The sequence below is a fragment of the Xenopus laevis genome, chromosome 9_10S (genome assembly GCF_017654675.1).
Source record: "Xenopus laevis strain J_2021 chromosome 9_10S, Xenopus_laevis_v10.1, whole genome shotgun sequence".
NCBI lineage: Eukaryota > Metazoa > Chordata > Amphibia > Anura > Pipidae > Xenopus > Xenopus laevis.
In genome coordinates this window covers 113,718,249-113,731,755 of record NC_054388.1, presented here as the reverse complement: position 1 = coordinate 113,731,755, position 13,507 = coordinate 113,718,249, and the positions used below count along the sequence as shown (strand labels likewise).

At 42.4% G+C, this 13,507-nt stretch overlaps 1 protein-coding gene across 1 annotated transcript; it reads left to right on the top strand.

Moving 5' to 3' along the window:
- The first annotated feature begins 1,071 nt into the window (after window positions 1-1,071).
- spnl.S (spn like [provisional] S homeolog) lies at window positions 1,072-5,411 on the top strand. The gene is made up of 2 exons (XM_018240774.2): window positions 1,072-1,191; window positions 3,032-5,411. The coding sequence occupies exon 2, from the start codon at window positions 3,099-3,101 to the stop codon at window positions 4,341-4,343; it is 1,245 nt and encodes a 414-aa protein (XP_018096263.1). The 5' UTR covers window positions 1,072-1,191; window positions 3,032-3,098; the 3' UTR covers window positions 4,344-5,411.
- The last annotated feature ends 8,096 nt before the right edge of the window (window positions 5,412-13,507 follow it).

The window sequence follows — 13,507 nt, the reverse complement described above, 5'->3', positions numbered from 1 at the left end:
ACGTAGTACTGGGTATGTTTGTACCTGGCTGGGTGGCTGGATGTTTCCTGTGTATATATGTATTTATGTGTTACTATAGAAAGGACCCTCTTTGACTTTGAGCCTTATTCTGGTGACATAGTTCGGCACAGGGAGTCATTGGCATGTCCCATGATTCCTTGGGTGAGAGTCCAATAAATATGGAGGTGGTTGAGTGAAGATTTTCACTCTACATATAACACATAGTGGACTACTGAGAAAGTAGAGTTTAACCCTGACACAGAAAAACAAATCCATTGAATAGGATCACATGACCGCGCAATTGTCCGATACAGAGAAGGAAAAGCCTGCCAATAGGAATATGGCAGTGAAGTGATGTCACACAAGCCACGCCTGTCCCAGAATTCCTGAGCATAGTGCTGCTCCCACTCAGGTCTATAGGTGGCATCAGCAAGAAGGCTATAGGGGTTGGCAACCCCTTATGAATTGAGGTGTCTGTATATCAAAGGTGTCAGCAGGGTGGCAGTTTCATAGATTAATATTTTTTCAAGGCTTGCATTTTTTTAAATGCTATATATTTTCTGACTTCAGAAGATGCTGCTAATCCATACAGAACTGCACCCATACAGAGCTGCACCCATACAGAACTGCACCCATACAGAACTGCACCCATACAGAACTGCACCCATGCAGTACTGCACCCATACATAACTGCACCCATACAGAACTGCACCCATACAGAACTGCATCCATACAGAACTGCACCCTTGATTACATTCCTCAGCCCTATAGAGATGGAGATATAGAAGGATTTGGAGAAGGAGATGGAGAAGAAATGGAAAGGAATATGGAGAAGAAGATGGAAAAGATTATGGAAAAGGATATGGAGAAGCATATGGAGATGGTTATGGGGAAGAGATGGTGATGGCTATGGAGAAGGATATAGAAGAGAATTATAGAAAACACTGGTTTCTGGTTGTCCGACCCCTTTGATGATATAAATGTGAGCTTGGGGATGGGCAGTGTTCAGTTTCCTTCACTAGCCTAAAAAACCATTGCCCGCCCTCTTCCTCCACCTTCACTAACAGATTTCTTCTTTCTTTCTTCCTGTAAAAGCCACATTGTGCGAAGGGGAGACCAACCCATCCGCCGTCACTGGCAAGTCACCTCAAGGCTCTCAGTAACAGAGAGAAACAGCCAAAAGAATCCAAGGTAAAGTTTCTTTTCATTTATTGATAGGATTGGAAACTCTGAGGGGGGCACAGAACCGACACTGAGACAAAACCAATTTACACTTATACATAACTCAGTGGCAGCACCATTCTCCTCTCTATAGTGACCTTATTGGCATTTCCCTGCACCCCCATGACATACTAGTAACACTTTAATCCCTAACTACTGACCTTAGTGGTAGTGCCGTGCTTACTACACATGCATATCAGTAGCAGTGCCATGCTGCCCACTGACAGTACCAAACTGATCCTCATCTGAAATTCATTGGTACAAGCCCCAGGTACAGTCAGGGTGTTTGCACAAAGGCATTGGGTTCTCAGGCACATGGCATGAAGGAATTAGGTTTTCAGGCACAAGGCATGAAGACATTGGGTTCTCAGGCACATGGCATGAAGACATTGGGTTCTCAGGCACATGGCATGAAGACATTGGGTTCTCAGGCATATGGCACAAAGGCATTGGGTTCTTAGGCACATGGCAGTTAGACATTGGGTTCTCGGGCACATGTCATAATGACATTGGGTTCTCAGGCACATGGCACAAAGGCTTTGGGTTCTCAGGCACATGGCATGAAGACATTGGGTTCTCAGGCACATGGCATGGAGACATTGGGTTCTCAGGCACAAAGCATGAAGACATTGGGTTCTCAGGCATATGGCACAAAGGCATTGGGTTCTCAGGCACATGGCATGAAGACATTGGATTCTCAGGCACATGGTATGAAGGAATTAGGTTTTCAGGCACAAGGCATGAAGACATTGGGTTCTCAGGCATATGGCATGAAGACATTGGGTTCTCAGGCACATGGCATGAAGACATTGGGTTCTCAGGCATATGGCATGAAGACATTGGATTCTCAGGCATATGGCACAAAGGCATTGGGTTCTTAGGCACATGGCATGAAGACATTGGGTTCTCAGGCACATGGCAAAAAGGCTTTGGGTTCTCAGGCACATGGCGTGAAGGCATTGGGTTCTCAGGCACAAAGCATGAAGACATTGGGTTTTCAGGCATATTGCACAAAGGCATTGGGTTCTCAGGCATATGGCACAAAGGCATTGGGTTCTCAGGCACATGGCATGAAGACATTGGATTCTCAGGCACATGGCATGAAGACATTGGATTCTCAGGCACATGGCACAAAGGCTTTGGGTTCTCAGGCATATGGCATAAAGACATTGGGTTCTCAGGCACATGGCACAAAGGCTTCGGGTTCTCAGGCACATGGCATGAAGACATTGGGTTCTCAGGCACATGGCACAAAGGCTTTGGGTTCTCAGGCATATGGCATAAAGACATTGGGTTCTCAGGCACATGGCACAAAGGCTTCGGGTTCTCAGGCACATGGCATGAAGACATTGGGTTCTCAGGCACATGGCATGAAGATTTTGGGTTCTTAGCCATATGGCATGAAGACATTGCATTTCAGGCACAAGGCACAAAGGCATTGGGTTCTCAGGCACCTGGCATGAACACATTGGGTATTCAGGCACAAAGGCATTGGGTTCTCAGGCACCTGGCATGAACACATTGGGTATTCAGGCACAAAGGCATTGGGTTCTCAGGCACATGGCATGAACATATTGGGTTCTCAGGCACAAGGGCATTGGGTTCTCAGGCACATGGCATGAACATATTGGGTTCTCAGGCACAAGGCACAAAGATATTGGGTTCTCAGGCACATGGCATCAAGATATTGGGTTCTCAGCAGCAAGTTGTCACACTGGCTTCCTATTATCTGAGGTTGCTCCCTTTATCTTGAATTGGTGGCTGAGCATTTCTTATGCCATTTCTTCCTTTTTTTTTTTTTTTTTTACAGACTCCTGTGTGAGAAACGTCTCAGTGACAGACAGAAGGAGAGGAAACCAGCCTTAAAGGCAAGAAGCATGGGAAAGCAAAGAATTTGGTGTATTGTCCTATGCCAGAGTTTTTGGCTTTGGGGAGCACTCACTTTGGCAACTTCTCCCTCCACTCTGTTTGAGCCTGATAACACAAGTCCCTCCTCTGATAGCAAAATAGTCACAGAGGTCCAGCACCTAAAAGTGCCTGATACAACCACTGGAACTGTGACTGACACCCCAAAGCAACCAGAGATCAGTCATGCCAATGTATTTAAGCAAATCCCAATAGCACAAGCCCTCATAGATCCAGAGTCTATGTCTACCCAAATAAATAAGCTTGCTGAACCAGTCCAGGAAAAGAATGATAGCCAGGCGACTCCTTCCATTGAGGGCAACGATTTTGTTTCGCTTCCTGCTGAAAATGGCACTACTCAAAAGGACACCGTTATGACCTCTGCTAATGAAATGGAAACCACCACCCATGTGAGCACAGGGCTCCTGACATCCATTTCTACTGGGGATGATAAAAGAGCAGTTATTGATATAGAACCGACTGGCTACACTACTGAGCCCACTGTGTCCAAGAAATTGACCACCTTATATAACGTAACCAAGATTCATGGTGTATCTGGTGATACAGGACTTAAGACCAGCCGTGATGGTCTTCTTACTTCTTCCCCTGAATCCAATATAACGGAAACTAATTATAAAGCCACAGGCACACACTCGGGCAGTAATGAGCATAAAACTCCTACCCCTAAGAAAGATAATTCTAACAATACGTCCAGACTGTTTTTATATGTCGTACTGATTTGCCTTCTCCTACTGATACTTGCTGTCATTGTGATCCTTGTCTTGAGGAAAAAGAGGAGAAGCAGATCTCAGAACTTCAGCAAGCGAGTAAAAAAAGGAGACAGCAAAGATGTATGGGCAGGGCAGGTGCCTGAACTTGCCGGAGGGGAGGTGACAGTGGGTGCCGATGGGCTGGTCAATGGCATGGCTGTACCACTGTTGGGAGATGAGCAGGAGATGACCACTTTTGTCATTGGGGAGAAGAAGGGGGATTCAGGAATAGAGATTGTAGAAGCAGAGGCTGGGACAACCAAGAAGGTGGGTGGTGAGGAGATGAAAGAGAAAGCAGAGAACCTTGTGGTTCAGGAGGAGCAGAAGGTACCAAAGGATGCAAAGCTGGAGATAAAACTCAATGGGGAAGTGGAGGCAAAAGAAGAACAGTTCCCACTCCCTCCTGTGGAACAAAACTTGGTGGGCAATAAAGACAAAGCAATTTAGGGCTGATGTATGAAGCGATGATCGGATAAGTATAAATTGACCAACAAATCCTATGTTATCCCTGGGAAAACACATTGTGCCTCAATGTTCCTGATGTGGGAACAAGTATGACCCGATATGGGCAGGAAGTGTTTGACCCAAGAATCCTCCCAGCGTTATGTCTCAATAATGTCAATTAGCAAAGAGCGGACTTGTTTCTTTAATTAGACTTCTTATTAACATATCATAATTGCAGATATAAAGTTTGTCAAGAGATTGTATATTTTGTAGATATGCAGCATGACTGTGTACTCTTAGTGTAGATGTACCCATTGCCACTATAAAGTATATTGCCCCTAATAGGCAAAGGTACAAGCTATATATTATAGAAATGTATGATACCTGCATATACTGTAACTTCCAGCACCGCCCCCAACAGCCACTGTGCTGGGAGATACAGTCCATTGACAGCTGGAGGGCTGCAGGCTGCTCGCCATGAATTCCAATGTTTTCATTTATATTCCACTTGCTGCCGTGGTTGGCTCTCTTATTTTCTTCACTGCTTGACTTACTACAGAAACAATGTAGTAGAAAGCAGCTCCTCTCCAGGCAAGACTCCAGTTCCCACAATGCTTTGCATGCTTCTGCAACTTCTTTTCAGGGAATGCAAGGCATTGTGGGAACTGTAGAGCTGATTACAATGAACTGACGAAATGTTTCAGTAGTCAGAACAAGCAGTGGAAGGAAGGATGAGAGATAATGCTATAAATTGCTACATTTACACATAACTCAGCATTTTTAATTTCTGGATATTGGGAAGTTGCTTAGAATGATATTTGGTTTCACTCTGCAAAAAAACTCTATTATGTAAATATTAAGTCAATGATGCAATGCTCTGATTGGTTAAAGAATGATAGTCGTGCGAATACTTTACTGCAAATATATTACTTTACATAAGATCCCTATCAGTTTGTAAATACTCACCCCATATACAGATCAGTAGTAAGTATCAGTGTATAGATACTCAGTACAGGTATGGGATCCGTTATCCAGATACCCATTATCCAGAATGCTCCGAATTATGGAAAGGCGGTTTTATCCAAATCTTTTTTTTTTTTTTAATGATTTCCCTTTTCTCTGTAATAATAAAACAGTAGCTTGTACTTCATCCCAACTAAGATGTAATTAATCCTTATTGGAGATTTATTTAATGTTTACATGATTTTCTAGTAGACATAAGATATAAAGATCCAAATATCAGAAAGATCCGTTATCCGTAAAGTCTCAGGTCCCGAGCATTCTGGATAACAGGTCCCATACCTGTACCATTATACAGAGAGCAGAGATCAGTATAAGTGTATAGATACTCAGTCCCATTATACAGAGAGGGAGAGATCATTATCAGGTATAGATACTCAGTCCCATTATACAGAGAGGGAGAGATCATTATCAGGTATAGATACTCAGTCTCATTATACAGAGAGGGAGAGATCATTATCAGGTATAGATACTCAGTCCCATTATACAGAGAGGGGAGATCATTATCAGGTATAGATACTCAGTCCCATTATACAGAGAGGGGAGATCATTATCAGGGTATAGATACTCAGTCCCATTATACAGTGAGGGGAGATCATTATCAGGTATAGATACTCAGTCCCATTATACAGAGAGGGGAGATCATTATCAGGTATAGATACTCAGTCCCATTATACAGAGAGGGGAGATCATTATCAGGTATAGATACTCAGTCCCATTATACAGAGAGGGGAGATCATTATCAGGTATAGATACTCAGTCCCATTATACAGAGAGGGGAGATCATTATCAGGTATAGATACTCAGTCCCATTATACAGAGAGGGGAGATCATTATCAGGGTATAGATACTCAGTCCCATTATACAGAGAGGAGAGATCATTATCAGGTATAGATACTCAGTCCCATTATACAGAGAGGGGAGATCATTATCAGGTATAGATACTCAGTTCCATTATACAGAGAGGAGAGATCATTATCAGGTATAGATACTCAGTCCCATTATACAGAGAGGGGAGATCATTATCAGGGTATAGATACTCAGTCCCATTATACAGAGAGGGGAGATCATTATCAGGTATAGATACTCAGTCCCATTATACAGAACATGTTTATAGATACTCATCAGTAATATACAAAAGAGGGAGATACTTAGCACTATTATATTACACAGCATTAAAGGGGTTATTCACCTTAACATGAACTTTTAGTATAACATAGAGCTTGATATTCTGAGACAATTAGCAACTGGTCTTCACTTTTTATTTACTGTGTTTTTAAAATTATTATTATAAATGTATTTAATTAGCTTTTTGTTCAGCATCTCTCCAGTTTTGGAATTTTAGCAGGTATCTGTTGCTAGGGTCCAAATTGCCCTAGCAACCAGGGATTGCATGAGAGGCCAGAATATGAATAGGAGAGGGGTGAATAAAAAGATGAGTGATACAAAGTTAGAATAAAATTGTAGAGTTAGAAGGAAAAGGCAAATAATAAAAAAAAACTATAAGGGAAAAGAATAAAGACCAATTGAAAAGATGCTAAGAATCAGCCATTCTTTATCATAATAAAAGTTAACTTAAAGGTGGAGAACCCCTTTAATTATACAGAGCCAGGATCTATAGATTGCACAGTACTTATCATGGGACACCGTAGTAAGATTAGAGTGTAAGCTCCTCAGTCCTCTTCATTGCAACATTATTTATTCAGTTCCAAGGCTATGGGTGCTGCCAGGTAGTGGTGCCCTATTTAAAGCTGCTACTTGTGTATCTCCAGCCCATCCATGGCCACATTGTTTCCTCCGAGGTCACACCCAGGAATTGAACCCCGAGTGCAATTTATACATAGAAGCAATGCACACTGGGTAAATCAGGTCAGGGGGGAAAGACCTGGGTTTGCATGAGTCCAGTAACTCATAGTAACCAATCAGATAATTGCACTAATTAGACTCAGGGGTCCTTCGCCAATGAGGCGAGTTGAGGCTGTCGCCTCAGGCAGCAGCGCCCCACTAGGTACGAGGGGCAGCAAAAATGCTGCTGGTACTGGTACTTTAAGAGCGAATTTCGGGGTCGGGCAGCAGCAACTGCTGCTGCCTCAGGCTGCGGAGGGGCCAGGATCACCCCTGATTAGACTAATTGCACCAGAGCAATGGTCAGTAGGGTAGGCAGGAGAAAGAGGACAGACAGTCTGACTGTCAATTTGATCCGACTGTCAATTTTTCATGGTTTGGTTCTGTTTTCTTTCCTTTTCTGTAAGTGCCAGGAAACTGAATCAATAAAGAACATCGCTTTCCCCTCTGCTTGTGGTTTTATTTGGGCACATATTAAAGGGGCAGCGTCTCTATTAAATGACCCTCTGTCAGTAACCCAATGTATGTTATATAAGGTTTAAAGCTGTGTCATTTATTAGCTCTGTCCTAGTTAAAGGAGACATTTTGTGTAAAAAATAAGAATGTACCAGTGCATTATACTCATTTAGATATAGAAGAATTGTGCTTAAAGTAGTGTTTCAGGTTGATTTACTGAATATTTCTGCAAAAACCCTAATAATCCCTCCCTTCTCTTCCACTTGCTGCTCCCTGAATTCCCAGGCTGTGCACTCAGCTCACTGCACTGTAGGACAGGAACCAATCAGCAGCTAGCAGGACCTGATAGGGAACTGAAGCCTGTCTGTGCTTGTGTGACTGCAGGGCTGTGATTGGCTGTCCCCCTCCTACTGTGCTTCTGGCAGGGACAGTTAGGACACACCCACCCCTCATGTGAAACACAGACAGGGACCAGAGAACATCTATAGGGAGCTCCAATAAAGGGGCTATTTTTATAGATAATATTAATGTTTAGCACCATGTAAAAGCAACACCATATATTACCTATAATTGCCTACAAAATTTGTTTTTTTTTTATTTATTCTATATGTCTCCTTTAAATTAGTTGGGCTCCTCTCCTGACAGCAGTGCTGTAAATATGTGAATGAAAGTGGCTGATCAGTGGCTGATCAATATCTTATTATCATATCATTCAAATATCAGCCAATCAATAAAGAGTGGAGGAGAAGGTGGGAAGGCAGCCCCAACACATGTATCTAATCCCTGGCAAATAAACAGCAGCTCCACGTGCTGTGCTCCAACCAAATCACCCATGATTAATTATTAAAGGATAAAAGTAAACCTTTAAAATAAATGAATGTAAAATTGAGGAGGGGACTATTCTAAGCACTTTTACGATTTACATTCATTATTTATTTATTTTTTATTCCAAGATATTAAGGGATACATGTACTGTTAATATGAATGAATTTTGTTACAACAGCGCCACCTGCTGGTCAGTTTCCCACCAGTCTGACCACCAAGTAGTCAAGGAAGTTGTCAGGAGAAAGAAAGAGGCTGCTCTGATGTTCTTCTGCTTAGGAAAAAAAATTAAAAACCTTCCTCAAAGCCCAGGATTCCACTGCAAAAAACAGGAGGGGTCATTTACAATCCCCTCATAGTAAAAAAACAAAACGCCACATTCTGCCTTTTGTTTCCCACTGTGTGAAGGGTAGTGATGGGCGAATTTATTCGGCAGGCGCGAATTAGCGGCGACTTTCCGCGTTTTGCTGAAATTTCCTCAAAAATTTGCCGGCAAAAATTCGCTGGCGTCGGAATTGTCGTAGCGTTGGAATTGTTGCAGTTTCGCGATTTTTGCTGGAAATTCGCAGATTTTTCTGCGAAACGGGAGAAATTCGTTCATCACTAGTGAGGGGCATTGTGCAAATAGTTCTTGTGCTCCTTAGTGCTCTTGCTATTCAGCCCCTTCCCATTAACTACCCTTAAAGCCTCCCAAATAAAATGTATAATAACAGATGACAGGGATATTCAACTTGTGGTATTAGAATTGTTGCTGACTACACCTCCCAACAATTCTCAGGTGCCAGGAGTCATTGCTGGAGCCACTGGACTAAACACCTGTAAATGAATAAGAAGAATTAGAATGACCCGCAGGACCTGTTGTATATAGTGATATAGTGTATATAGTCTCCAGGGCTCAGAGTACTAGTCAGGGTGCATGTCCTGTTTTTTATCATCAGAGGGCGCTGGTGCTTCACTCTCCTTATTCTGCACATTCCCTGTGTTACATGTTAGTGTAGTCTGAGCTCTCTCCCCCAGGGACCTGCACTCTGTATGGCTTGTGCTTTCTCTAAGCAACTCTAGGGCACAGTAAGGCAATATTTAGTCCAACTTTCCAATGAATCCTGCACGGAACCAATAGCCCCAGGCAGAACCAGATTGTTACATAATGATATCACACCTCCTGACTCACCGACTATTTGGAATGATCCGCGACACCCACAGAACCAACAACACCCAGAAACCCAACTGCTACCGTCACGCCAACATCACCCACAATAACTGCTCAGCTATGGGAGCCCAAAGGGTAAACCCCCAGGGCCAGGCCATTGGGCAGGTAATACCCCCAGTATTGCAGTAGTACAGGTTGAGGGGTTGAGCGAGAGATAACTGCATGACTGTAACCCAACAGTTCAACTCCAACATGGGAACTAATGGAGCTCTCATTTCACTGCCATCATTTGATTTTATTTCTATGAACAAAGAAAGAAAGGGGGTGTTCTTGCTGAACTGGGTTTAGTACAGAGGAATATTAATGCAGGCTGTTCCTATAGAATTGTGCTTTGCTGGAGAAATTACCTTTGCTGCATTAATGTGCAGGCCAGAAATTCCAGGATCACTATTCCGACAATAAAAGGTAAGGGATCAGGAGCACAGCCACAAGCTGTACATTCTGTGCTGTGTAATGGGGGCGCACACTCAACCTGCATCCAAATTGGTGGACCGTTTCCCCCCCCAGAACCCTCCCAATACATCCCACAGATTTCGGGCCAGCCCCCACATCACTATAGAGCTGCCATAGTTTTATGAGAGCTCTCTGTACAGACTATGAGGAAAGCTACAAGGTTGTCCCTACTATGGTCCAGCCCTAAACTGCCAAACACTGCCTCAAGGTTGCTAGACTGTGCCCCCTGCTGGCTCCATGTTGATCGTAACACGATAGGAAGGCTATGAGCGCTGGGAAGGGGTGGCCAGGCACTCCAAGCAAGTGATAATTATAAATTGACCCCTTAATATTTCTCTTAGACAAAAAAATAGGGAAATATTGAAGACAGAGATCCCTGCCTGCACCTGCCAATAACAAGCCTGGAGTCCTTTGTTCCTTACACAAGTTCTGTGGGAAATTTCTTCATTGTTGATTTCTGTGTTTTTCAAAGGGCTTATTATTTTTTGCCCATTTTTAGAACAAGAATTTCTTGCCAGTTCTGCCACTCTGCCCCCATGTTGTATGGAGAAAAGGCCAGTCTTGTCATATCTCTACACAGGAATGTGAGTGCAGATGACAGTTTATCACTAGATCATTTGCCTGCTGGTATGTTGTCAGTCTGTATCTAGAGCGCCAAGATGAAGCCCACGCATAGATGGCTACATACTTCATTTGGCTTGAAAAAGATAGCGGTCCATTATATTTAGCCCTTTCAAATAAATCCCAGTTTTTGTTTTGTGTGTGTGTGTGTATATATATATATATATATACGGCCAAGAGATACACAGAATGTTATCCACAAAACCCCCAGATCTCTCCCAGTTAAGGTTTCCTCCACACACTATTTAGTGTAGGGATACACCGAATCCACTATTTTGGAATCGACCAAACCCCTGAATCCTTTGCGAAAGATTCGGCCGAATACCAAACTGAATCTGAATCTTTTTGCATTTGCATATTTAAATTAGGGGTGGGAAGGGGAAACATTTTTTACTTCCTTGTTTTGTGACAAAAAGTTATGTGATTTCCCTCCCGCCCCTAATTTGCATATGCAAATTAGGATTTAGTTCAGATGGGCAGAAGGCTTTGGCCGAATCCAAATCTTGCTGAAAAAGGCTGAATCCCGTAACGAATCCTGGGTTCGGTGCATCCCTTATTTAGTGTATAATTTACCAAGGTGAATTATCTTGAATTATCAACACTGAACCTCATTTGCCAATTTACTGCCCAGTTTTCCAATTTAGTATTATGTATCCTTCAGCCAGTTCTCTATCAATGTACAAATACTACCTTCCAGGCTAATTTTCCTTAATTTAACCATTAACCTTATGTGTCGTACCGTCTTTGCAATGTATAAGTAGATCACATCCACTGCCATCCTAGAGTCTAGGTTCCTGCTCATCTTCTTATAGAAGGGAAATGAATTAGTCTGGCAAGATCTACTATGCATAAAATCCACAATGAAACAAACAATTTAATATTAATTTTAATGACTTGGAGTATATTATCTTTTATTACCCCCAAAAGCTTTCCTACCCCATATGTTAGACTAACAAGCTTATAGTTTTCAGGTTGAGAATGGGATCACTTTTTGAATAGCAAAACCACATTTGGAATTCACCATATCAGACCTGAAAAAATCCTCAAAAAAATGAAAAATTCCAGACCTAAACTCCTTTAGTACCCTGGGATGAACACCATCTGGGTTCTGGATGCACCAATAGTTATATTATTAGAATTGTATCAATTAAAGATGAAACCTTCATTAGCCAATTCCTCATTTGTGTAGACTAAAAATAACAGTTTAGAATCTCTGCTTTTTCTCTGTTCTCATCAACCAATTGACCCCACTCTGATATTGAAGGTCCCACCCCTTCCTGATTTTGGATTTTAGATACATTTTACTCCTTACTGCAATATCCTGCTCTATCTTATTGTGAAGACTTACCCTGGTGGTCTAGTGGGCTGGTGGGGACGCCTTCTGCAGGGATCCTCTTAGCTCAAGCGCAGGCTCTGCTATGGCGCTTGAGCAATCCTAGAGTTAAGTTGGTGCCTAACCCAAGGCCCCGGCAGCACAGGACACTTACAGTCTGCTGGGAATGATGCCAGACAATGCAGAAAGTGGTAAGTATGTGGCCCCAACAACTATACATAGAAATGTTTCTTCCTCTGCAAGCTTCAAATTCCGAAAGTTCCAATGTGCTCTGTGCATGAAAAGGTGCGACTTTACCAATAAACACATGAACATATTTTCTTGTTCAAATGATCCGGAGCCTTTCCTGCTTTCTGTATATCTTACTGTACATATTATCAGTGGGTTATTGTTCCCCCAATACAGGATTCATTAAATATGTAACATGAACTGATCCAGGCTCATTTGTGTAGTCACTTATGGGTGGTAGCAGCTGCCAAACAAAGTAAGACCCTTCCCAAATAGATTTAACACAGTTTTAAAGGGCAGGATTTTTTTTATACTGTTGGCCCCCAAAACCTGTTTTAAACCAACAGTTCTGCTCCAAAATGGGAACTAAAGCCACTCTCAGCTCATTTACTATAATAATCCTTTTCTTCATAGGCAAGAAGGGTTTTTTTTTCCCAATGGGGGAAATTATAGAAAATTCTCGTTTCTGCTGATTCCTTGAATCGGGTGACATCTCTACACTTCATGAAAGGGAAGGAGCATTTCAAGTGACCATTGTTCCTCTTTAAAACGCTATTTGAATGACACAAAGGGAGAAAGGGTCTGATTTCATACGGTAGAAGAATTAATCTCAATAGTAAAGGGTAAGAGATCATCACAAACCTTGAAGGCCTGGCAGAATGGCCTTACCAGAGCAAGAATGGCCAATGACACCCAGGTCTAGTGATGCAGGGTTTTCATCATATTTCATACAGGGCATCACCGTCCTATACAACTCATATATATACAGATCAGGGCCCAACCCTAAGAAAAAAACAAAAAAAGAAATTGCTGCTGCCATAGACAGAGGATGATTATTTCTTTTGGAGAGGCTAATTATAAAGACGCTGTCTACACAACATAATATCCAGTATAATAACCCATTAATACATGGCAGGTTAGATGCAGTGCCAAATCCATGTATAATTTGGAGAGTAAGATGGCAAATGATTGCCTCCTTATATAATGTGGCTAATATTAGTATTGAGTCCTCCCGAGCAGACACAAATAGGCAGATAGACCGGTTTTGTATATTTAAAAGAAAAAGGGAAGTGATTGCAATTAGTGACAGAGACAGATGCCTATTGTTCAGTTCTGTGGCGGAGAGCTTACAATCCAGCAGCTCAGAGATTCACGGATATTTCAACAAAGGTGGGACCT